Below are 23,348 nucleotides of genomic sequence, written 5' to 3' on the forward strand. Positions count from 1 at the left end.
ATTGCACACAGTTGTATAGTTAATAAAGTTTCGATCTCTGCATGACCCTTCTGTTTATCTAAAGAAGTGAAATGTACTTGTTATGGACTATTATAGCCCTGAACTTAACTGCGGTTTTTAAAAAAAGGAAGTGTTCCTGTACTAAACGTACCACTCACAGCGGCGGTCACATGTCACACATGCTCCTGTAAGTTTTCTTGTAGCTATGTTTACTTGGGCTTGTACCTTGTGTGCAAGATTGCTGCTCATTATTTACATAATCCAGTCCTTTATGACTGATGGCTGCAGCTAAATCCAGCCAACAATGCCGCTCACAAACCTATTCAGGACTGTCGCTGACCCTATCATGTGGAGCCTGGTTCACACAAAACAAAACATCTCTCTGTATTCATCACAGTACGGTCTGGCCTGTTTCTTACGTAACCAGCTTAGTCGAATCATTAACCCGAATCAGAGCTCCGCTGCCCTCCCCCCCCCCCCCTTTAGACTCTTGACTAGAACTGGGACAGATTTCACAAGAGCCAGTTAGCTGTGGGATAAACAGCGTTTCAGCCGGGGCAGGTTTCGGTGTCTTGACGCCTCCCTGTGGACGTTTGGGAGCGTGCTCTTTTGTGCATGTGACGGCGAGCTGGGTTTTTGTCATGTGAGGCTCTGGTCTCGTGTGACCTTCAACTGTCCAGAGTATCTGCGACAAACACCTGCGAGGTTCGACATCTGAGAAGCTGCCCGGTGGCTCGAGGCCCAGCGTGTAAAGTAACACGGGCATGGTGATGTCTGAGTCTGCAGCGGGCCGTTACTGTTTTTAGATCGTTTGTGCATACACATATATATATATAACTTTTAAACTAGACCCCAAGTAAATTTAGTAAATGACTAAAATGGTATTCAGGATGAAGAACTACTACTAGAAACAGAAAAAATAAACTTTCCTCCCTCTGATTTAACTTTTTTGGACAATATGGAGCTATCGGTTCAAAATTAAATACTGATCCAAATGATAAGAGTAGAGAATGACTTTAATGTAACGACATAGTGACTTTATAGAGGTACAGTAGGAAATCGTACTAACTTTTTAGATCACTTTTTTAAACAGAAAGAAAGCTGGTCCTGGAATGATTTAGACTCAAAATAAAATAGAAAAAAGAAAAAAAACACCAACAAAAACATTACACCTCTTAATACTGAGCTCTGATAAAATGTCTGAATTATTTTTTTTTTTTTAAAGGAACACAACGCCTCACATGAAATGGTCCTCAGGTTTAAAAACCTACAGTATGCGGCTAAAATAGATTACAGTACTTAAATATAAAAATAGACTCTGAATCTGTTTGCTCTTCTTTTCTTTTCTTTCTTTTTTTTTTTTTCTTTCCGCGCTCCGATGCAGTCTTCGAGATGGACGGACGAGTTTGTCCACAGCCACAGCGCGTCCACGGGGTCCCTCAGTGGCACATCCGAGCGGTCATTTCTTTCTGCAGCAGACACAAAACACACACACAGCGTAGTGAGTAACACATATATCAGCACTTTACTTTTGTGTAATCTCACAAGGATTGAGTAAAAAGAGAGCGGATCCATAATTTTGTCAATAAAAACCTGGAGAGATGACAACGACAACAATTGGTATCTGGTGTGACTGGGCAGATATTGCGTCGCTTTAGGCAAGGAGACCTATTTTAAGAGCACGGGACACAGTGAAATACCCACAGAGAACATCTCACACAGAGAGAGGGGGGGGGGGGGGGTTATTAACGATCAGTACAATCATTAACAGTGTGACAATCTGTTAGGGCTCCATAAAGTTAATGTTTAATGTGTTTAAAGAGAACGCGACTGTTGTAAAATAGAGTTTATGTTAGGTCTAATTAATGAGGAACTGCAGTTATAACCACCATGACATAACAAACTAAAACGTGTAGAAAATGTCTGTCAGTTAATTCACAAGTCCAACTGGGCTCTTAGATTCTCACGCACAGGTCTTAGCTAACAATTTATCGCCTATGGGTTAAAGTGAATATCTCCTCTAACCTTTAACAACTCATTACAGAAATTAAAAGCCCAAGATATGCTCCGTTTGACAACTGGGGGGGTGAGTCACATCATGGAAATGCAGAATCCGAATGAAGAACTAAAATGAACTGCTGTTTTCTCGTGTAGGTAACAGTATATTTGAATTAGTTTAAAGATTTATACAGAAGTTGACTTGCAGCGTGCATGTTGTTGTTGAGTTTGTTGTGGTTCACTTAAGGGACGCTCTGCCTATTTTCTTTACAACTTATTAGCTTTATTAGGATCTATGGGTTTATGTGAATACATCCGCTAACGTTTAACTACATATTTAAGTAACAGAAATGCTCGGTAACGGTGTTGCTGTTACACAGTTTGACCACCGGAGGGCGCTGAGAGATTAGTTTGAAATACAGTGGTCCCTCATTTATCGCGGGACTTACGTTCTAAAAATAACCCGCGATAGGCGAAATCCGCGAAGTAGTCAGCTTTATTTTTTTACAATGATTATAAATGTTTTACGGTTGCAAAACCCCTCACTACACACTTTATACACTTTTCTCAATAACTTGCAAACATACCGCACTTCAGTCACACTGCCAGCGATCAAAGATACTGTATATGTAAATTTGGCAAGCTGAACGCATTCTGTACTGTACAAGAGACACCGTACGGAGGAGTTTGATTGACAATGGTCTACAGTCCCTTAGCCAATCAGGACGCAGAAGACGACGCGCTGTAAAAAAAACCCAAAAACATGCAAAATTGCACTAAAAAAATCCGCGAAACTGCGAGGCCGCGAAAGGTGAACCGTGTTATAGCGAGGGACAACTGTATATATAATGAAATTAGACCTAAAATTAGCCATCAGTAAATTCCTTCATTGACAGATCTTAACTGTACATTTTAGTTAGTTTAACGATTTAAACATAGGTCAATTGCAGCTTGCATGTTGAAGAGTTTGCTGTGGTTCACATAGTACTTGCTGTACTATTTTCTCCGTTACAACGCCGTTACTGTTACTGACACTGTGTCACAAATGTGATGCGTTACTCAGCCACAAGAGCTGCGAAGGTTGTTTTTTTTCTCCCCTCTGGGTGGGCTGGGGCGATGGCCACATAAGTGATGTTGATTGGCTAAGGTATAGTAAGATTTCACGGTAAGCCAATCAGTGTTCAGTTAGGGTTGGGTGCCGCTTACACACAACGCGGGAATAGCAGTATCACACAAGCGATCAGAGCAGCGATGGCGAGATCGGAGCATTCAGAGGTAAAGTTGCCGTTTTTTCAAGGTGGAAGTAAAGGCACTACTTTAACCTCGGAAAAAATATCCAATTCTTAGACGTATTTAAATATATATATATTTTTTAATAAAGTAATGCAATAGTTACTTTCCCTGGTAATTAGTTACTTTTTCCCTAATTTCCTCACAGGAATGAATGAAGTCCAATCTTATCTTATCTTATAGTGGAGTAATTCAGTTACTAACTCAGTTACTTTTGGGGAGAAGTAACTAATAACTATAATCACCGTATTTTTCGGACTACAAGTCGCACTTTTTTTTCATGGTTTGGCTGGTCCTGCGACTTATACTCAGGTGCGACTTATATATTGAAATATATAATTTCACATGTTCGTTATTTTCACACTGACAGCCGCGAGAGGGCGCTCTATGCTTGTGTGCCAGTATCTGCTACTCCTATTACTCCTGCGTAATAGCGGAGTTGTTCAGAAGTGACACAGAGGATGAAGAATTCAATGGATTTAGTGATTTGGAGTGAGATCGAGAGTTTGGTAAACTTGTTATGTTATGTAGCACTGATTCGTATACTTGCAGAATGCAGAATTATAACTCTCATGAAATAAAAACTTAAATTAGTCAATTAATTTCCTAATTCCCACACAGGTCTTAACCGTGGCGATTTTATTAGGTTAACAACTTAAACATAAATAAATCCCAGTGCATGTTGTAGATTCTGTTGTGGTTCATATCAGCGTCTCGTTGCCAGTTGCTTCAATATTTATCAGCGATCTATGTGTATCAGTGAATACGCCCGCTAACCTTTATTTACATTTTAAAGTAATGAAAGTCACAGAAAAGCTAAATGTGTTTAGGAAAAAAAAAAAGTGTTATATCGTAAAAGAAACCAAAATAACAAGAGCTATAATTAGTTTTATTGATTTCAGATATTTCCCTGATTGTGTGTTTTCTGCTCTAATTAATTTTTCCATGCTCGGCTCAGATCCCGTCCTCCCTTCGACTCACCAGAGGCTCCAGCTCTTTGTGGTCCGTGAGGTTGAACTCGGTGACGAAGTAATAGAAATGCTTGTAGCAGGTGTTGACGTGAGCCTCGGCTCCCATCTGGCTCACGCGGTCAAAGTGGTGGATGTAGACGTGGACGAACACCCGGAACAGACGAGACAAAATCTTCTTAGCCACCTGCATGAAGGTCTTAGGGAAGGGAGTACCTGGGAGACGAGCAGATGGGAGACAGGACAGCACTGGGGTCAATCCACGATGACCTTTTACTACTTGATTCAAAGGAGCGAGAAACATTTGAAACGCTGACATGTGTGTGTTAACCTTTTTCCTGTCCGCTCCGGCCCCCTCTGGTTGGACACCAGCTGGTTTAAAGTATGTCAGCTCATACACGAGTGGAAAACCAAGTCTGTGGGATAAGCCTCAGCGCTAAGCACGAGATTAATTTAGCGTGTCGTTTCGCTTTGACTAATTCAATAATATTTCAGGAATTTGAATCCGGAGGACGAATGCGCCAGAGGTCGCTTCTATTCATAGTCCACTGTACATTGTTTTGACCCATTTTTAAATCCATTGCTCGGATGTTTCTGTAGTTAGTCAGCTGCTGCACCACAGCTAAGGCTTCACACACACACACAGAGTGACACACTGAGATAATATCAAACCGAGAATGCAGCAGATTAACTGAGCTTGTAATGTTTGCTATGCTCAGCCCTGCAGGAAATCTAATATATGTGGCCTCGCAGACAGGCCAGGCTTCCAAATTTAGATGCCTTCATTCTGCAGAAGTTTACCTCATTGTATGTTTCCTTTCCATTTAATTACCAGAATAAATTCAGGTCGCTTTATTTTGGTCTTTTGTCTTTTGACTCATGCACGGATCAGCCGTTTGCACATTACAGCAGCAGCTCCTCTCATTTCTGGCTCGTGACCCTACAAACTAAATAATTTCGACAGCCCTTTGTCCTCCGTCGCATTTGTCTGTCAGATGTGATGAGACATATTAGAATAAATCAGTATTTAGCAAAACAGAAGGCAAAGTATCAGGAGTTTGTGGAGCTTTTCTTTTCTGTAACGTATCTTGTGATTTGTCGTGACTCCTGACAACCATGTGGGAAATAAAGACAAGGCGTTAAACCGTCTTTCTAAGTTTTTTTATAAGATTGCTAATTAAATACCAAGCGTTTGTCTGTTTGAGTTGGAAATCATTTGATCTGTGTTCTGTTTTGTCTAAAATCCCTTCAATAACCACATAACGACTGTTCACAGGCCCGATCATGACAGCAGGAGCCTGTGGACATCTGCATACGAGTGGGCGGTGACTTCGTGTGCACACAGGATGAGTTTATAGCATTTGAACAAACCGCAGAGACAAAAAGTTTCACTGGACGGGAAATGACACGCAAACCCCAAAAAAAAAAAAGTGTGTGACTCAGCCACATTTCAACACCTACCGACGTTGGTGGGGAAGATGTTCTCGTTGTTGATTTGTACCTCAATCCAATCCATGAGCAGGCTCATGTACTTGGGCGCTGGAAGGGCGGTCGGCCTCTTGTACTTGTGCTCATCCTGCCAGCGGTATTCGTACTTGGGCCCTCCGGACATGACGGGGCAGGTTTGATCGGTGCAGGAGTCGCTGATGGTCCCGTAGATGAGGTTGATGCGGTTGAAGAAGTCGACCACGTGGACGGCCACCCAGTCGTTGAGGTCCTCGCCGTGGGGCAGCTGCACGGCCTGCTTCAGGTCGAGGCCCGCGTTCAGAGATGCCTGGGCCTTCTTGTGCAGCTCGAAGCGCTGCGTCCCGGGCTCAAACTTGCGCTTGGGCCGGAATGTCCTGTCTTTGTTGAAGACTTGTTTCAGGGCCAGGGACATGGTTGCATGTGCTGCAGGCGGGCGATTTCTTTGAATGCGTCTGGTGAATTATTTACTGTTAAAATGGAAGCAGTGAAAAGGTTGTCCAAACAACCAGTGCAGTAGTTGTTGTTATGGACTCTCTTTGGGTATTTGTTTGGACTCAGACAGAGACTCAGAGATCCTGTGTATGATAAGAGGAAAAGAGAGACACAAGTTTGGTCAGTTGATGCAGATTTACTTCCTGTTAAACCTGATGTTTTTACAAAAAACAATCATCAAACTGTGATTATTTGGTTGGTTGAGGGATTAATCAATCAATGTCAGACATTTTAAAGTCTCTCAAGCTTAATAAACACACACAACCAACTGTACGCCCTTTCTCTGGCTCATAAACAATAAAAATGACCGTTTATCTTGACAGGTGGAATAAAAATGAAGCATTCGCATTAACAACAGTTATAACACAAAGCTACGCTGCTGCGCTAAAAGGCCGAGAAAGCATTTTAAAACCAGGTAAACCACAAGCCTCGACTGATTATTTCAATCGATAAAGTGGAAGAAAACGTCAGATAACACGATAACAAATAGTTTAGTTGCTTGAGTAAACAGTCAATCTCTTACGGTATCTGAACATTTCTCAAGCTTAATAAACATTTAACACACATACATTTTGATATGTGTGCCAGTTATCTGTGTGTATAGTGAAGTTTAACTCCCTTTCAGGCTCAAAAACCATAACAAATATAGTTTATTTGGTGAAATTAATGTCTAAAACAAGATGTGTATGTCTATTAATCATCCTTGACATAAAGGACAGTGAATACAGCTGCAGTGAAACGCAGATGAAACAAATTAAAGGCTGGTAAAGTCTAAACTGATTACTTTATTCTATAAAATGAAGAAAATGACACTGAGAAATAGTTTAACTGTTTGAGTGATTAAGCAATACTTTCAGATATTTTAACATCTCTCCAGCTTAATAAACAAGTAATACATATAAATTTTAATATGTGTGCCAGTCATCTACGTGTATAGTGAAGGTTAACCCCTTAAAAATATAGTTTATTTTGAGAATTGGCATAAAAACATGAAGCGTTTCTGTGACTTTAACGTCTAAAACAAGAAGTTATTGTCTATTGATCATCCTCAAAATAAAGGACAGTCAATATAAAGCTCCACGGCTGCACTGAAACCCAGATTAAACACAATAAAGTCTAAATTAATCATTTTAGTCTGGAAAGTAAAAGAAACTGTCAAATTACACTGACATATGGTTTAGTTCTTTGAATGAATAAGGTATTTTAACATCTCCCAGTTGTAACAAACATGTAATACATATACATTTTAATATACGTGCCAGTCATCTATGTATATACTTATACTAAACCTTAAAAATACAGTTTATTTTGTGAAGGTGGCATAAAAAAATGGCACATAAATGAACGTTTAGGTGAATTTAATGTCTGAAAGAAGAAGTTAATGTCTTATAATCACCACCAAAACAAAGGACAGTTAACATGGCAGCAGTAAAGTCATTAAAAGCAGGTAAAGGCTCAACATCAAAGATGAAACATGGAGCCTCATTGACTCATTTCCTATTTCAGACACCCAAGAATCTGCGGAATGACAATAAAACGACGTCAAACCGCTTGTTAACAGTATAACAAGACACCTACGTTTATGTAGACCGTTATAAAATAATATATCAACAGTCTTCTTTATAATAATGCCGACCTTTTATCGTTTTCATCTAATTTTTGTGACATAAAAGCCGGAGATTAAACAGCGGGGCACATGACGACCGTGCGAAGTTTATTCACGACGCGACTAAGCTAACTCGGCCGGACTTGTTGCTCTGAGTAACGGCTAAAGAAAACCCGCACGAGACACGACAAACACACATCATTAACAGTTAATTCGCCTCAAATGTTGATTAAAATCGTCTAAAAGGCGGCATTTATCCGATACGGCTCTTCAAACGGTGACGAAATCGCACAGTTGAAAGCCACTTTCCCGAACTTACTTGTTCCGCCTTCCTGTTTCCCCCTCCGATCTTTTACCGAAAATTATCTGATTGCTGATCGATAGCTTCACGTCGACAACGTGCACGGGCTACATTATGGATCCACGGTGCGAGACATGTTGTAGTATTAGCGATAATTCAATAAAGATATCACTTTAATAAAGAAACTAATGATGTCTGACTCCTCCCTGCGAAACGAAAAGTACACCAGAGTCAAGTTAGCGGAAGTGGTTGCGACTTCCGGTTAGGACCTTCAGAATAATGGAAACGGTGGTTTCCGTTACGTTTATTTTTCTAACGTCTCAAAAAACGTCCACATTATTATTATTTTTTTTTTGTTGTTTTGGTGTATTTTAACTTTTAAAATATGCTTACGTTTAAAATATTTTTCTTCGCTCTACATAAAAATATTTTATTTTTATTTTTTAAATATATTTTGTTCAATCTAAAATGTTTAAATACACCCCCCCCCAAAAAAATATATATATTTTTAAAACATTTGATCATTTTATTATAACATTAACCCCAACATAGCGTGTCTGTATTAATTCAAAAATATTTTAATAATGCAAAATATTTCTCTTCACTTTCACATAAAGGAAAAAATATTTTATTTCTTTACTGAATAATTTTAAGTAAAAGCACAATGCTGAGATTTCACAATCGGACTGCAACAAGCTGGGTGAAAAAAATCTAGAAATAGCTTTAGACACTGTGAAAATCTTAAACCAATCTAAAAATGCTTTAATATTGTAAAATCACATCTGTATTATTCCCATATTTTCACAGTGTAACAGAGCACATTTGACTGCTAATACCTTTATTTCCAGCAGGAATATCCACACCCATAACTTTAAACATGTAAAACAGCACAACGTGTGGGTCAAAGGGTTTATTTCCTGAAAACTCCACAACATTATTTTGAAGGCTAAATCACCAACTTCCGGGTTCCCTCCAGCGTTGCCTAGCAGGTCAGATGTACTTCCTATAAAATGTCACAGAGAGTCAAGGGGAAAACCTGACAGGCCCTTTTTTTTTTTTTTTTTTTTTAATTAACAACAGTCATGATAAACCACTATGCAGCACATTTTAAATTTCTGACAGGAAAAGCAAAGAAAAGCAAACAGCATTTTAGCCCATAAATCTGTCAAGAGCTCTGTCGGATACACGTTTCAACACATCAAGACAAGAGTTTAGCTGAAAAGTTGACGTCAAGTTTTTGGCTTTCTCTTCACACAAAGTTTCCAATCCAGATGTGGTACTCTTGCTCATGCACGCAGGCTATGTTTACACAACATTAATCTCAATAATTTTCTGCTTCATGCTCTGCAACGTTACAGATTTTCATTATTTTTTTTTTTCTGGTTTTATCGGTTTTATGGTTCAGCAATAAGAATAATTAATAATTATACTGTTACATGGTTATATACAGTCTAGTTTTTACACTCAACACTACGTCTGTGACTATGAGCTCCACTAAATTCAGCTGTAACACTACAATTATCAACTCATCTTTTTCCTTTTAGTTTGTTTGCCCTTAACAACAATAAATTGCTCCTAGGCGGCGGCGAATACAGTGAAAATGTACCATAAGCTCCCTAAATACCAGAACGTAAAATTAAATTGTTCATCAATGTGAAAACATTTAACATTCAAACCACGATAGACAAACTGAGATGTTCCTTACATGCCTGACACACTGAAGTCCAATTTACAAATGCACATTTATTGTCACTGGGGCCTGTTGATCTGTGTCGGTACTGTAGTCAAAGCTGGCCAGTGTGCACCGTTCATAAAACAGTCTTTGTCTTAGTTGTTTAACGGGCGGTTGAAAGGACGCTTTGTGCAGTGCTGGGACAGAATGTGCCTTTTTTTTTTTTTTTTTTGTCGATCTACTTAGCAGCCTCGGCGGCTACAGCTTCCTCCGCCTGGGCCTTCTTGGATATGGAGTAATGGTAGGTCCTCATGGACTCCTCAACCTTCTTGAAGTCAGGACGGTCCTCGTGCCTGGCGAGAGCACAGAGTAGCAGCAGTTTTAAAGGGTGTGATTAATGGGAGGGAACGTCACAATATCCTAAGAGTTCAAAGGGTGAAACAGATCTCTAATATGACACATTATACGGTGCATTGTCTCAGGTTCTGACCGTCTCTGACACGATTAACTGGCTTCATGAAAAGCGACGTTGTGTTATAGATCTGCTCTAGCCTGGCGTAGACAAACTATAGTCTTGACAGAATTTAAGCGCAGTTGGATTGTCCTTCAACCAATCAGAGCAATGAATTGGTCTTTTAAAACAGACGTAATAACATAACGTCTCGCTTATTTGACGGCAGCCATTTTGCTTTAAAACCAAACCAGCTCAACTACTCAAACGATCAGAGGGACTGCAGACCAGAATTGCCCCCACTAAACTTTTGTGGGCAGATGACCCTTTGGGCTGGCTTCCACACCCATAATGTTGTTAAATAATCTCACATGGTTTACAATATTTGTGGTCACGTTCCCTAATGGTTAATAGCGGTGTCCCACAGGGATCAATACTGGCCCCTCTTATGTTTTACCCCACACATTTAATAATATGTGTTTTCCAGCTGTACATTTCAGTCTGTTTCATCTTTTATGATGATGATTTCTGTTTATTAACTAAGAAACTTCACCTTTACATGGTCTACCATATGGTTTGCATTTAGATGAAACTACATCCAATTTAAAGGTCCAGGTTATGGTATATCCAAAAACAAAGTATTAAAATAAATGGGCAACTAGACTCAACGGTGTTCCTCCAATTATAGATGAGAATTGGGTTGATAACAAACTGTAGTTGTGTGTGCACTACCCACAGATGTTTTTGAATAAAAACCTAAACTGAAAATCCAGCTGGCTGAAAAATATATTTGCGTCTGACAAACATGATGAAGACTTGAAAAGTTTCTTACTTGTATGTCCAGCACTCATTCATCACCGCAAACATTCGCTCTGGACAAGCAGCCGGACACTCCATGCGGCCCCCACCTTCAATGAAGCGTATAACTTCGGGTCCTTTCATTTTCTGGACAATAAATAAAGATACTGTTAGCGGCAACTACGAGATCAATCTTTGATGAAGGTCTGCGGAAAATACCGTCACCTTGTACGGCTTCCCTCCGTAGGAAAACGCCTCCCACATGGTGATGCCGAAACTCCACACGTCACTTTTACTGGAGAATTTGTGGAAGTTTATACATTCTGGGGCGTACCACTTCAGCGGCCATTTTCCTGCAGTACGAGCCTGCGGATCACAAAATGTACGACAATGAGCAGCACGCAAACAAAGCAGCAAACATCAGTGATGATAAAGAGAGCCAGTTTACAGCTATAGTACATGTGTTTAACCTCATAACAAGCAGCTGTGCATTGGTTTATTATCATACAGATTTAATCAAGGGTTGGAACAAGATTGGATAAAGATAATTAAGGGTGAAAAAGTTGCCGTGACTGTGTATTAAGGTGTTTATAAAAATGTCAAAGAGAACACCTATCAAAAGAGAAAAATAGGCACTGGAATCACCAATTTTGCAAACATTTTACGAAGAAGCCATTTGTGGCTCAGTGTAGGCCTTTCTTATTTCACTTTATGTTGATTTTTGTGCATTTATGTCACATGTGTAAGAGTATGATTGTGTTAGGCAGACGAATATCAATTAAAAGCTGAGTAAAGATGTAGAGGGTGCATGTGCAGGGCTTTGGTTAAACAGTATATCCGTGCCACTCGCTGTCAATTCATTTGGTACACTAGTGAAAATAAAAGGCATTCTGATATAACAGTCCGCACTAACGGTGGTCATTTTGGATGATGAAGTTTGCAGTGCCATGTTCCTGTTATTTAGCCCACTGCCTAAAATGGGGTTGTCAAAATAATAGAAACATGTGTCAATAATACAACACAATACATTTCAATAGATCTACTGCCTACAGCACTTTTTAAAAAATGTTGAATACAGAAACATTGAAGAAGCTAAGATTTAGTGCAGGACTGTTATATTAGCTTTCACTAGTGTCCCTAATGAACTGGCCAGTGAGTCAGGGATTCCTAAAACGTTCTGATGACTTCATTCCCTAAAGATGTAGGTCAGTAAAACAGTATAAAGGAAATCAATCACGCCATTGATTTCCTTTAGTGTTAAACAGAGCAGGTAACAGTTAAACAGTCTTTGTGCAGCTCAGCAATTCCCAGTAAAAACAATCAATTTAAGATACACTATCAGTCTGTGTGCGCTACAGTTCTGATAACCTCTGCCACCCCGGGCTTTAGTGACTAAACGTGGATAAATCGTGAGTACTTTGTAGTAGTTGTCATCTGCTCCCAGCGCCTTGGAGAGGCCGAAGTCGCTGATTTTGGCAAACTGTGGGTTGACCAGCAGGACGTTGCGAGCGGCCAAATCTCTGTGCACAAAGTTCTTCTCCTCCAGATACTTCATCCCCATCGACACCTGGTGCATCAGGTTGACGATGTTCTCCACGGTTATGGTATCCCTGTGGGGACAGAAATCAGGAGAAGGAAACAATATTCAGACTGTGGGAGGGATTATGTCGCATGGCACTGGTTCTCAACTGTCATAGATATGAGGAATAACAGCCTGAATAGAGATCGAGAAATATTATTAGTGCTATTGAGAAATACTGAATAATTAAGAATCTGAAAATCTCCCAAATGAAAAGGAAAGGTGTCTCTTTCCTTGAATTACTCATGAGCATATGGTACTAAATCATACGTCATCATCAGTCGTCAAATAAAATTGTAAATTAAAAATCTACTGTTCACCCACAGCTTTACCTGCTCACCTAGCATCCTGTGATTATTATTATTATTATTATGTTAATTTTAAGTTGACACTTCAAGAAAACATATACATTTTTATTTTCTGGAATTTCTTTTCAGTGTATATATCTGAAAAACAGGTCTCGTAAATATCGGAAATACACTCACTCACCGCCCAGTGCATTAATTATACTGGTTCCACTGCTCATTAATGCAAATATCTAATCAACTAATTGCAGAGAGGTGGTTTAAGTCAGTGGTTCTCAACCTTCTTTGGGTCCTGGACCCCCTGCATATTTTTGATCAACCCTGAGGAACCACTCCACCCGATCTGGGTGATGGCGGTGCAATTTGATAGAAACAGCAGAAACTGCATTGTAAATTGCATTATGGCATTTATTCACTCTTTAAAGGGAAATATGAGCTTTCAGTTGCGTCTCAGTCACATTTGAATAAAATAATGCTATTTCTAAAAATGTCATAGGATCTTTTTTTAAAAGATATTTTATTTTCACTGACCCCTTGCAATTACACCACGGACCACTAGGGGTCCGCATTCCCCCAGTTGAGTATCTATGGTTTAAGTGACTTTGAATGTGGTACAGTTCTTGGTATTTCAGTGAGAGGGAGTTCTCTGGGCGAAAAATGTCTTGTTGATGTCAGAGGATAATGCCCAGACTGTTTCAAGCTGATGTAAAGGCAACAGTAACTCAAATAACCGCTTATTACAACTGAGGATATGTGCAGACTACCATCTTTGAATGCACAGCATGTTGGAAATTCACCAAAACTGGACAATATTAAGACTGGAAAAACGTTGCCTGGTTGTCTGGAGTCTGGATTTCTGCCTCGACATTTGCACGGTAGGGTTAGAATTTGGTGTAAAAACTACATGAAGGTGCGGGGTATATTTTTTTTGGCACACTTAAGTTCCTTCAGTACCAAGTGAGAGAGATGACAGTTAGTTAAGACGACAAATCTGGAGCAACTGTGTGACGCTGCCCTGTCAATATGGACCAAACTCTCTAAGGAATGTCTCCAGCTGTCTCCTTGTTGAATCTATGCCACAAAGAATTAAGGCAAGGTAAAGTGTACCTAATAAAGTGGACAATGAGTGCATCGTCACATCATGTAGCAGTAGCAGTTTATATGTTTTTAAGCGCAGACTACTACAGTTTTCAGGTAGTTTCATTTTATGAGTTGCAGTCTGGTGTGGACGCTCATTATTATTTCTGATTTTTTGATTTGTAATGTGAATAATATTTGAAGAATATCTACGAGCTCCAAAATCTGAGATCTACAAACATCTCTTCCGGTGCTGCATCTGAATTTTCTTCCGACATGCACTCACTTTTTTGAGGAGAGGAATTTGTTGAGAGGCCCGGCACCGGCCATCTCCATGACCAGCATCAGACACTCGGCGTTGCACAGGCCGAGCATGCGGACGATGAAGGGGTTATCCAGCTGGTGCATGATCTCCGCCTCCCTCATCATCTCCTCCTTCACCAGCTTCTCGTTGTCGCTCTTCAGCATTTTGATGGCCACGTCTATCTGACCCCTGAGACAAAGCGAGCGCAATATAACCTGAACGTCAAAGGCTCTGGGTTCAACGCGCATACAACGTGCACAACTTTAATTTATAAACTTTCATGTCCTTACGATTCTGCCTTCAAGACTCCCTTCTTGACGCAGCCAAAGTTCCCAGAGCCGAGCTCCACCTCGTCCATCAGCAGCTGATCCCTCTTGATGTTGAATTTCTTGATGTCGTTGGGGTTGTGGTACGGGTTGAATCCGGGGCAGTCCATGGGCAGAATGTCGCGTTCGTCAGGCACGACAGCCGCTGCATGGGTTGGCTTTAAACCAGGACCTGGAAAATTACAAACCACAGGCAGAAAATATGAAATTCAGTTTGCATTCAATTGACTCTGTTGTTAGTTTTTTGACTGACTGTATCTTTTAAAACAAACTTTCAAGGCTCATTAAGAATCCTTTGTTTCTATGTTTTCAGTCATTTAACTAATTTCTTGTAATTTTTTTTTTCAGGAAAATGAATTTCAATTTAAAAGCTAAATACAAATTCTTTAATAATGTTTGCAGCAACTGAATTGAATAAAGTGGTATAGGTAGTTGAATGCTACAAAATTTATGCCTGAAATTACAGGTAACCTTTCAGATTATGAGTTTACGTCCCCTGCAATAGACTGGCGACCTTGTCCAGTGTAATTTTGTTTCATTTTGCTGATGATACATTTACAAAATATAAATGTTTACTTAGCTAAAAGGTATTTTCATTCACTTTTGACTCTGTTACTGTCTCTTGTGCTATTTTTTTTTTGTATTTCCGTGTTGATTTTGTGTTTTAAACACACATGAAGGGACAGGTTTCCAGTTTATCTTGGGGTGCTAATGTTGTGGTGTGAAAAGTTCCCTCTTGCTTGTGTGTTTGGTTTGCTGGTGTTATAACTGTGAGGCGTTTTCTGCTGCACTTGTGGCGACTGACCTACGGGTGGAGGTGTGTATCCATTTTGGGCGGTCCGTCTCTGAAAGAATTACAAGATGAAACACTGATGAATCTCAGAGGACGATAAATGTGCTGAGTACAACTGTGCAGGATGTAGCAGTGAATACTCACAACTCCAGGAAGCCTGGGTGTCTCTGGAAGGTTACGAGACAGATTTGCGTTAAACGAACAATTTCACTGGAGAATGTGGCAAAACAAGGTTGAAGTAAGCTTTGACATGATGGAAAAAAATGGAAAAGATGTTCAGTACTTTCAGTAGTTTTCCCGTTAACGCACGCCTCCGTGAGAACAGTAACCAGGCCGTCAGGTTTCATCTTCAGGTATTCAACCAGCTGAACAGTGAGAGAAAGTTCGATTTTTAATTTTAAAGCTGCAGTGTGAATGAAATATAATGAATAAAAAAACCTTGATGGAGGAGCTACCTGCCAGATTGCGTCAAACTTTGTACCCTCCGGCATTGATAATTTCCCTGCTTTATCGAGGAGGATCTGATAGTGGTAAACCGTTTTTCCGTACATCACGGAGAGAGCAAACGTACCAAGCTCATCTCTGTCTCGCACTCTGAGAAAACAAAGCACAAACGCTTTGACTCTAAATCTCCAATGGTCGGTCGAGAAACTGGCACAAAAGTAAATGGAGGGAACTTACAGAAACTTCCCGTCGGGCTGTGCTCCAGAGTAAAGCCGCCTCTCACCTTCATGGCGGTTGATTTTACCGTGATACCAAGACATCTGTTCGTGGGCCGTAGTGGCGATCAGCTTCTCGAGCTGAGCAGCTTGGCTGATGATGGCCTGCTCCATGGCTTCTCCCTGAAAAAGACACAAACTAATAAGTTATACTTTGGAGTCCTGCTGTATGCAGGTATACCCCCATATAGAGAAATTAAATTACACACTTAATCTCAAAGAGGAACATCATCATCAAACTGTGCAAACATAGCCCATCTTTCTGGCTTTTCTTGCAGGGGGTGTTAAATGTGGTGGAAGGTGGTGCATGGTAAGCGTAATGCCAGAGAGCTGCAGACTGAGACATACAGCTGGAGCTAGTTTGGCTGTTTAACTGGAGCCCAGTGATAAAAGGTTGCTGGTCTCGGTGTGTGACTGGTAGCAGCTAAGGACAGATGTTAAACTGAAAACGTAAAGGCTGAAGTCTTTTAAGGGACCACTGAAGGGGAGATCCCCCCAAAAATCATCCAAGATTTCTGCCTTTTTTTCCCCTCCCTTGTGTTTGTATTTTTTGGTGAGTTTCAAAGCAGGAAGCTTCACCGGGGGAATCGTTGTCCTACACGTGTTTCCACTGGAGGAACGAGGGTTTAAAATAAAGTTCTGAAAAGATCATTTTATCTCTGAAAAAGTCCCTTGAGACATTTCAATGAATACTGACACTAAGATGGCACTTGAAGGTGGTTCAGATTTCTGATCAAACGTTGGAAAATTTGTTGAAAATCTGTGAGTTTGTGTGACTCATATTCCTGCCGTCAACTAACTCCTTTCCATTTAGTTTTAGGTTTGGCAGGACCTACTTTTTACTGAAGTGTGTTCAGTGTAATGTGGGAAGAGACTTTGCTAAAGACAATTTCCAATCTCATACTCACTGGTTTGGATATTTAAGCGAAGGCATTAAAAGGTCATTAAAACTAGCAATTGCCCATTTAGTTTTATAAAATTATAAAATGACAGGAAAACATATAAATGCATTCAAATCGTTTAAGTAAAAGTAGCCTTAGCACAGTATGAAAATGGTCTCCTAGAAGTTATGCATTCAATAGGGCCATCAAAATAAAGTATTTCTGTTTGTGCATGACTGTTTCGTCACATTTTTGCACCTTTAATGTGGTAGGTGGCTGAATTAGATTATTCTTATGTTATATAATCTGAAATGTACTGAATAATCATACTTGCATAGTAAATAAAATAGAGTTAAATGTATTTGACAAGTAGCTCCAAACTAAGATCCCACAGCTTTTCAAAGGCTTTACTTCGACCCAGCTCTCTGGAGCCTCACCTCCAGGTTCCAGGTCTGCCTCACATACTCCCTCAGCATGTTTTCTCTCAGGCTGTCAAACACGCCAGGTCGTATCGGCGTCTCCGGGGCGCGCAGACAAGGTTTCCTCAGTGTGCACACCAGCCCGTCTGCGTCTTTGCTGTAAAACTCACAGAGCTCCGCAGGGCCGAGGTGGCTCTTCCCTCCAGCGATGCAGTAAGTCCCGTTAATCTGCTTCTCTATGGTGTAATGGTGAAACTCCAGGTTCCACACTACAGACAAGACGTAGCCTCCCAGGTTGCGCAGGCACTGCCGCAGCAAGAAGAGGCCGTCGGCCATCCCGGCCAGCTTCAGATGCTGCTCTGCGTCCAAGCGACTGATGCTGCCGTAGAAGAAAGGCAGCCCGGCCGCAGGGTCGATGGACATGGTGAGACGTGGGAGAGTCAAGCCGGATCTGGTCTTGAAGTCCTGGATGGAAGCGGTGAAGAAAAACTAGAGAGACAAAAAGACGGGAATGATTTTAGGAATTCAGGTTGCGACCTCTGACCTTTTCGGCATTTATCCTGCACCTCTCCACGGCTCAGCTCAGTCAACAGTAACTTCTCATTTCATAAAAGTAGAGCTTAAAAACAGACAACAATCAGTCATATATATATTTTTCCAAAAAGCAGAAAACACGACAGCTCTCATGAACCTCACCTCTTCTTCTTTCCTCAGCTGTGTCACACCAGGACCAACAACGAACTTAACTGATGAGTTTTTTTTTTTTTTTTCTATTCAGTTGAGCCGTGAGGAGTCATATGTCTGGATGAGAAAATTTAACATGAGGCACCCACACTTTGAGATTGCATGAAGCTTGCACATTAACATACTGGTGTCAAAAGCCACAACAGGAAGTTGCAGTCCGCCCTCACAGCCTCCTTTCTCCAGCATATCGCTCTTCCGTTGAACAGGTGCTGTTTGGTTCTAGAGCATTCCCTCTGCTTTTCAAAATGTCTACATTTTCCCTTTGTGGGAAAAAAATAAATAACTAAAACATTTTGGGACAGAATTTATTCCAGATAGCCGCCGCAACAGTACGTGTCCGTTTGGATGCCACTTTCGTGCAGAGGTGACGACATTAAGATGAGATAAAAACCTACAGGTTCTCTCTGCAGTCTGGAACGGTTGCGTGACAGCAGCAAGAAAAGGCCCGTTTAAGTTAAAAGGAAAATCGACAGTGATCATAAACGTCACACGCACCAGCTAACAAAAAAAACAAAAAAACGGAAAGGAAATAATCTGAATACGCAGACATACAAGTAATGATTGTTGAGATTTTGTGATAATCACATCTAACGACAAAGAAGAATTACTTACTGGAGACGAGCCAGGCTATTATCCTGGGTTGTAGATCTTAAAGAGCAACAATAAAATAAAGTAAAATGTTGCCTTCCTGTTTGACTTCACTATCAGTTACCATCAGTTTCCAGTCTCTGTGTGCTTGCTCATAGGAAAAAGCTTGCCCTCTTCACACACAAAAACAGTTTCGGTTAAAAGCAAAACTTTCGCAAAAAGTGTGAAACCTCATCTTCCTGGCTACGTACATGAGCCGCTGCCCACATCCACAGTGGACAACCGAGCTGAAACACAGAGCTGCCACAAGAAGCGAAGCTCCACTGTGGCCAGACCCCCTCGCCGCCACAACAAAGACAGGCAGACCCTCTGGTGTGGACACGACTCGTCTACACACGAGCGACAATGCTTTAGAAAATGCATTTTCTTTACGATTCTTTAATCACAGCTGCTCAGATTAAGATTGAATGGACATTGAAAAAGAAACCTGACTGATGCTTATTCAAATTATTTAAATCCTAACCCTTTATTATGTCTCTATGCATTCCCTTAATTTCAGTTTTCAGATTTCAGTAAAACCAGTTGCTGCTATGTGATCACGCGGGCACTGAAATAAATTGTTCTCTAACTAGAATACATGATTGAGTGATGTTTTCTCATTGTGATGTTAAAGTTAAATGTCCAAGAGATTTCCCCGGTGATCTGCAATTAGAAGATTTATCTATTTCGAGAAAGGGTCAATAGTTTTTAAGTTGTGATTGTGCTTTTAAGTTGAATTTTATAAAGGTTTAAACTGCTGTTCGGTGAAAAACAAACAATGTGAAGATGCTGATCAAAGCACTGATAATAGAGAGTCAGATCATTTAAACAGACGCAATTTTTTTTTCGTTGCTTTGCATCAGCTGTAAATTCATGACCAACTCCTGTGATATTACTTAAACAAACCGAAAAAGAAAGTGAATTTAATTACAAACCATCAAACCCCGTTTTAACGCACCATGACGAGCACATGAGCCACGCTGCTGTAATTTATGACATGACCAAACCAACTAAAATATCACATAGTTTTCCAGCAAAACATCAGAGCGTCCAACAACAGCAGCAGCCGGGCCTGAGCTCGGCGCTCGTACCTTTTGAAATACGACTTTTATGCTTTTTCTACTTAGCTAGTATATCATGAACCTCAAACACAAAGAGTGGAGAGAGATGAGGTGACACACGACACAGCTCCTGAGCCAGCTTTGAACCCACATTGCTGTGTGGTATCTTTCATTCTGCGTCTGGGACCGAAGATACTCTTGACAGAAAGAAACTGGCTGCCTGCGGCGTATAAATCCCACTTAATGTGCGCAGAATACTTTTGTAAATGAGGTGTTGCAGTGTAAGCAGACAGTGACCCTGTGAGAAGTGGAAAATGTCCTATGAGTCACTCTTTTCAACAAGTGTAGGAGTTCATAAGTGCCACACAAAATCTACAGCCATGAAATGAAAGGTAATTAAATAAAAACCTGATTGTGTTTGTCACTTGGTCAAATCTTTCTATTTAGAATTACGGTTCCAGGTTATCAATCTTCATGCAAGGGATGAAGAAGTCTTGTCAGGTGTAAAGAATGGAGTGAAACCGAACACAGGAGCTAACGTAATCTTTCTGATTGCTTTGTAGTGACGAACTCTCTACTTCATTAAAGACATAGACGTGCAAGCTAAGCTAAAACGAGTGTGTAAGATATATTCGAGAGAACAAGAGAGAAAGAACAAGAGAAAATAGCGATATCACCGAACAACAGAACATGTTTATAATTTGGGTTGTTGTTGAGATATTGAACTAAGAATAGCTTAACATGCTAATGCGGTTCAAAGTTAGAGCGGTGCTTTAACTTAGCGTGTTAGCGTGTTGCAATGGAACAATGATTTGATCAGTTATAGAAACAGAAGTGAATTCACCTTCTGAGAAATATTATCTGTGCAAAACCACACCAATCCACTCTGTATGTTTTTTAGATATCTGAGTCGGAACCAAAGCGAACATCTTTTGAGCCACAACGCTAACACGGCTAAAAATGCCGCTGCTGTGTAGATGGAATATTTGCGTATGACTCTTTCTCAGATCATACCGTTAATATTAGGGACTGCCGATGATGTAAAATGCAGTGTGAAAGAGGATGTTGTCAGTGTCTGTGCCTGTTTAACTAGAATAAGATCACACAAGAACAAAGTCACTGAGCTAACAACGAATCTCAGAAACTCATTTGTGCAGAGGCATTCCGGCTTCAGAGAGAGGTAAGAGGTCGTTGGTTTGATCTGCTTCTCTAATACAATCTAAGTTTTCTGTAGATTACGCGATATTAAATCGAGAACATTCCAGAGATAACTATTAAGCTCTTCGAGTTTTTAGGCCATGATTATTTTGGTTGCGCTATCAGGAAGTTAGCTCGCAGTTATGTAACTCGCAGCATTCCTCCATACATACATCAGCGTGTGAGACTGTGTCGGCCTACGACGACCGATAATGTGTCCTTTAACCCTCACACATGAAATAGTGTTTGTTACCCAGACCTTTTGTTATGGTGATGACTTACAAACGTCTTAGAATGTGGGTGGACTTGGATAAGAAGCTGATCTGCATATTAGATCAGGGGCCAACATGTCCCAAATTTCCTGTTTCAGTGGAAACAACTGGCATTTAAATAAACAGTTAACATGTGTTTCTCTCTGTTAAGATATATATATATATATATATATATACACACACACACACATTTATATACACACATATATAGAAGATTAACTGTGAAGAGACTTTTTGTCACTTTGTCTGAATGTCAAGGTCAAACTGTCTCGTAAGACTCATCATCGTATTGCGAATTAACAAGCGGATTTAATACATAAAAGTCCTGTTTCTGTCATCCAGGCCAATAACGTGCAACTGCAGCTGGCACGTCTTGCAGATATGCCTCAGTCCAGCACCAGAAATACATCCAGCAATTGTAAGAAAAGTTACAAGCGATAAAAGACACACATGGACGTCTTGGGTGTGTTAAAACCTACCCATTTTTGGTTTCTATCCCAAGGCTCAATGAAAGCAGCTATTTATATTTTGCACATGAAATGGCTGCTTTACCAAGCCAGAACAACAATGCCTTGACTTTACTGTGGTGCAAAAACATTGTTTTATTCATTCTGGTTTTTTTTGTTTTTGTTTTTTTTTGTTTTACAGCTCAGCCACAGTCAGAGAAATAAAAAAAACATATAAAAAATCTCTATAAATCTATTTAACTCAAGACTTTGTTTCACGTTTAAAAGATCAGCAGTAATAATATAAATGACGCAGATTACTGGACGTTTACACACGCAGTTTGGACTGATCAAAAAAACTAAAAAACATTTTTAAAACACGCTTTCAGCTTTCCGTACTGAACCATGTGTAATCTTGAGCTTCGGAGCGAGATGTTTTCGAGATTTTAAACGGTACTATAGGTTTTTGTTGATAAATTGTATCATTGCAACTCACCTATGCCTATGGGCCTAGTCTGAACCTAATCATATTATCGCCTATCCTATTATATATTTTGTTTTTGACGATGAAAATTTGTGTAATCTACCAATACTTGTAACACTGTAATCGGATATAATAACAAAACCTACTTACGTTTCAAAGTTTCACTGCAAGGTAGGGTGCTTGTTGTTGCTTCAGAGACAAAGATATATCTGTCGATCTAACAGCAGTGTAAAGTGCTGTGAAGAAGCGGGGATTTGAGACTATGAACCACCCAAACCCACACACACACACAAAAACACAACGGCGTGCGTACACACCAGTCTGAATTCAGTTTCACAGTATGAGGCTCTCCTCTGACCTATAACGTATATATAAATATGACGTCTAAATCCACAAGTTTGAATGACCTATTAAAGTATTTTTTCAACATTTTGAGAAATTGCCCTCATTTGCTTAGTTATAAAATTAGTAACTTGAACTTTTAGCTACCTTTCAGTTAGCTCAGCACTGTGTTTGCAAAAGTTAAAAGTTTTCATAGGCTGGTGATGAACTATTTATAAATGCCCATAGATGGATTTTATTTTTTTTTATATCTTTTGGACTCCTTTAGTGTTTTTAGCGTGGCAAGGTACCCACACTAAGCTAAGCTAACTAAGCCAACCTGGCTTTACTCAGACGCATCAAAATGTGTCCTTGTACACCTCTAAAGCTCTAATTAATATGTTACTTCAAATTAGTTTGAAAGAAAAGTTCAACAAATTAATTACAGGTGCATCTGTACTGTATAAAGTAGCTGCTAGCCGCTTATTAGCTTAGCATAGCCTAAAGACTGGGGACTGGCGGGAAAAGCCTGCGACAGGAAGTTAATAAGAGTTTCCTTGGTTCTGTTGCTAGGCAATGGGTACAGACTTCAGACAGTCACTCCTTCCAGCCAAGAAACTGTCGTGGACCTCACCTAAAAATGAAATGGTGAATTATGTTTTTTTTTTACACTAATATAAATTGTAGTTTATAGTTTAGTTAGTGAGGTTTGGCTGTATTAGGCAGTAATACTAGTAAACTTTGGATAGA

At 40.1% G+C, this 23,348-nt stretch overlaps 2 protein-coding genes across 4 annotated transcripts; both read right to left on the reverse strand.

Annotated features, from left to right (window-relative positions):
• Window positions 1-998: 998 nt before the first annotated feature.
• On the reverse strand, window positions 999-8,377 carry mob3a (MOB kinase activator 3A). The gene is made up of 4 exons (XM_084547541.1): window positions 8,141-8,377; window positions 5,718-6,298; window positions 4,270-4,472; window positions 999-1,469 (listed from the first exon to the last, which is right to left on the reverse strand). The coding sequence occupies exons 2-4, from the start codon at window positions 6,133-6,135 to the stop codon at window positions 1,440-1,442; spliced, it is 651 nt and encodes a 216-aa protein (XP_084403667.1). The 5' UTR covers window positions 6,136-6,298; window positions 8,141-8,377; the 3' UTR covers window positions 999-1,439.
• A 499-nt stretch (window positions 8,378-8,876) lies between these two features.
• zap70 (zeta chain of T cell receptor associated protein kinase 70) lies at window positions 8,877-22,724 on the reverse strand. 3 transcript variants are annotated; one of them, XM_084547530.1, is made up of 13 exons: window positions 22,428-22,724; window positions 17,465-17,935; window positions 16,109-16,269; window positions 15,883-16,021; window positions 15,711-15,792; window positions 15,572-15,594; window positions 15,440-15,479; window positions 14,599-14,806; window positions 14,291-14,497; window positions 12,461-12,653; window positions 11,269-11,409; window positions 11,078-11,190; window positions 8,877-10,147 (listed from the first exon to the last, which is right to left on the reverse strand). In XM_084547530.1, exons 2-13 carry the CDS (start codon window positions 17,867-17,869, stop codon window positions 10,033-10,035), a joined length of 1,827 nt encoding a protein of 608 aa, XP_084403656.1. In that variant the 5' UTR covers window positions 17,870-17,935; window positions 22,428-22,724; the 3' UTR covers window positions 8,877-10,032. The 3 variants fall into 3 exon arrangements, with proteins under 3 accessions (XP_084403656.1, XP_084403657.1, XP_084403658.1); XM_084547531.1 differs by lacking the exon at window positions 22,428-22,724 and adding an exon at window positions 18,143-18,270; XM_084547532.1 differs by lacking the exon at window positions 22,428-22,724 and having other exon boundaries at window positions 8,878-10,147; window positions 17,617-17,698.
• Between the last annotated feature and the right edge of the window lie 624 nt (window positions 22,725-23,348).

The sequence above is a fragment of the Chelon labrosus genome, assembly GCF_963514085.1.
Source record: "Chelon labrosus genome assembly, chromosome: 7".
Taxonomy (NCBI): domain Eukaryota; kingdom Metazoa; phylum Chordata; class Actinopteri; order Mugiliformes; family Mugilidae; genus Chelon; species Chelon labrosus.

Bases quoted from the DNA above. Each gene is read 5' to 3' on its own strand.
- mob3a (XM_084547541.1), bottom strand. From the start codon at position 6,135: ATGTCCCTGGCCCTGAAACAAGTCTTCAACAAAGACAGGACATTCCGG. The intron at 4,473-5,717 runs GTAGGTGTTGAA...CTCGTCTCCCAG, and splicing joins CATCTTCCCCACCAACGTCG to GTACTCCCTTCCCTAAGACC. The intron at 1,470-4,269 runs GTGAGTCGAAGG...TGTCTGCTGCAG, and splicing joins ACAAAGAGCTGGAGCCTCTG to AAAGAAATGACCGCTCGGAT.
- zap70 (XM_084547530.1), bottom strand. From the start codon at position 17,869: ATGTCCATCGACCCTGCGGCCGGGCTGCCTTTCTTCTACGGCAGCATC. The intron at 11,410-12,460 runs GTACTCACGATT...TGTGATCCGCAG, and splicing joins CAGATGACAACTACTACAAA to GCTCGTACTGCAGGAAAATG. The intron at 11,191-11,268 runs GTGACGGTATTT...TTTATTGTCCAG, and splicing joins ACGGAGGGAAGCCGTACAAG to AAAATGAAAGGACCCGAAGT.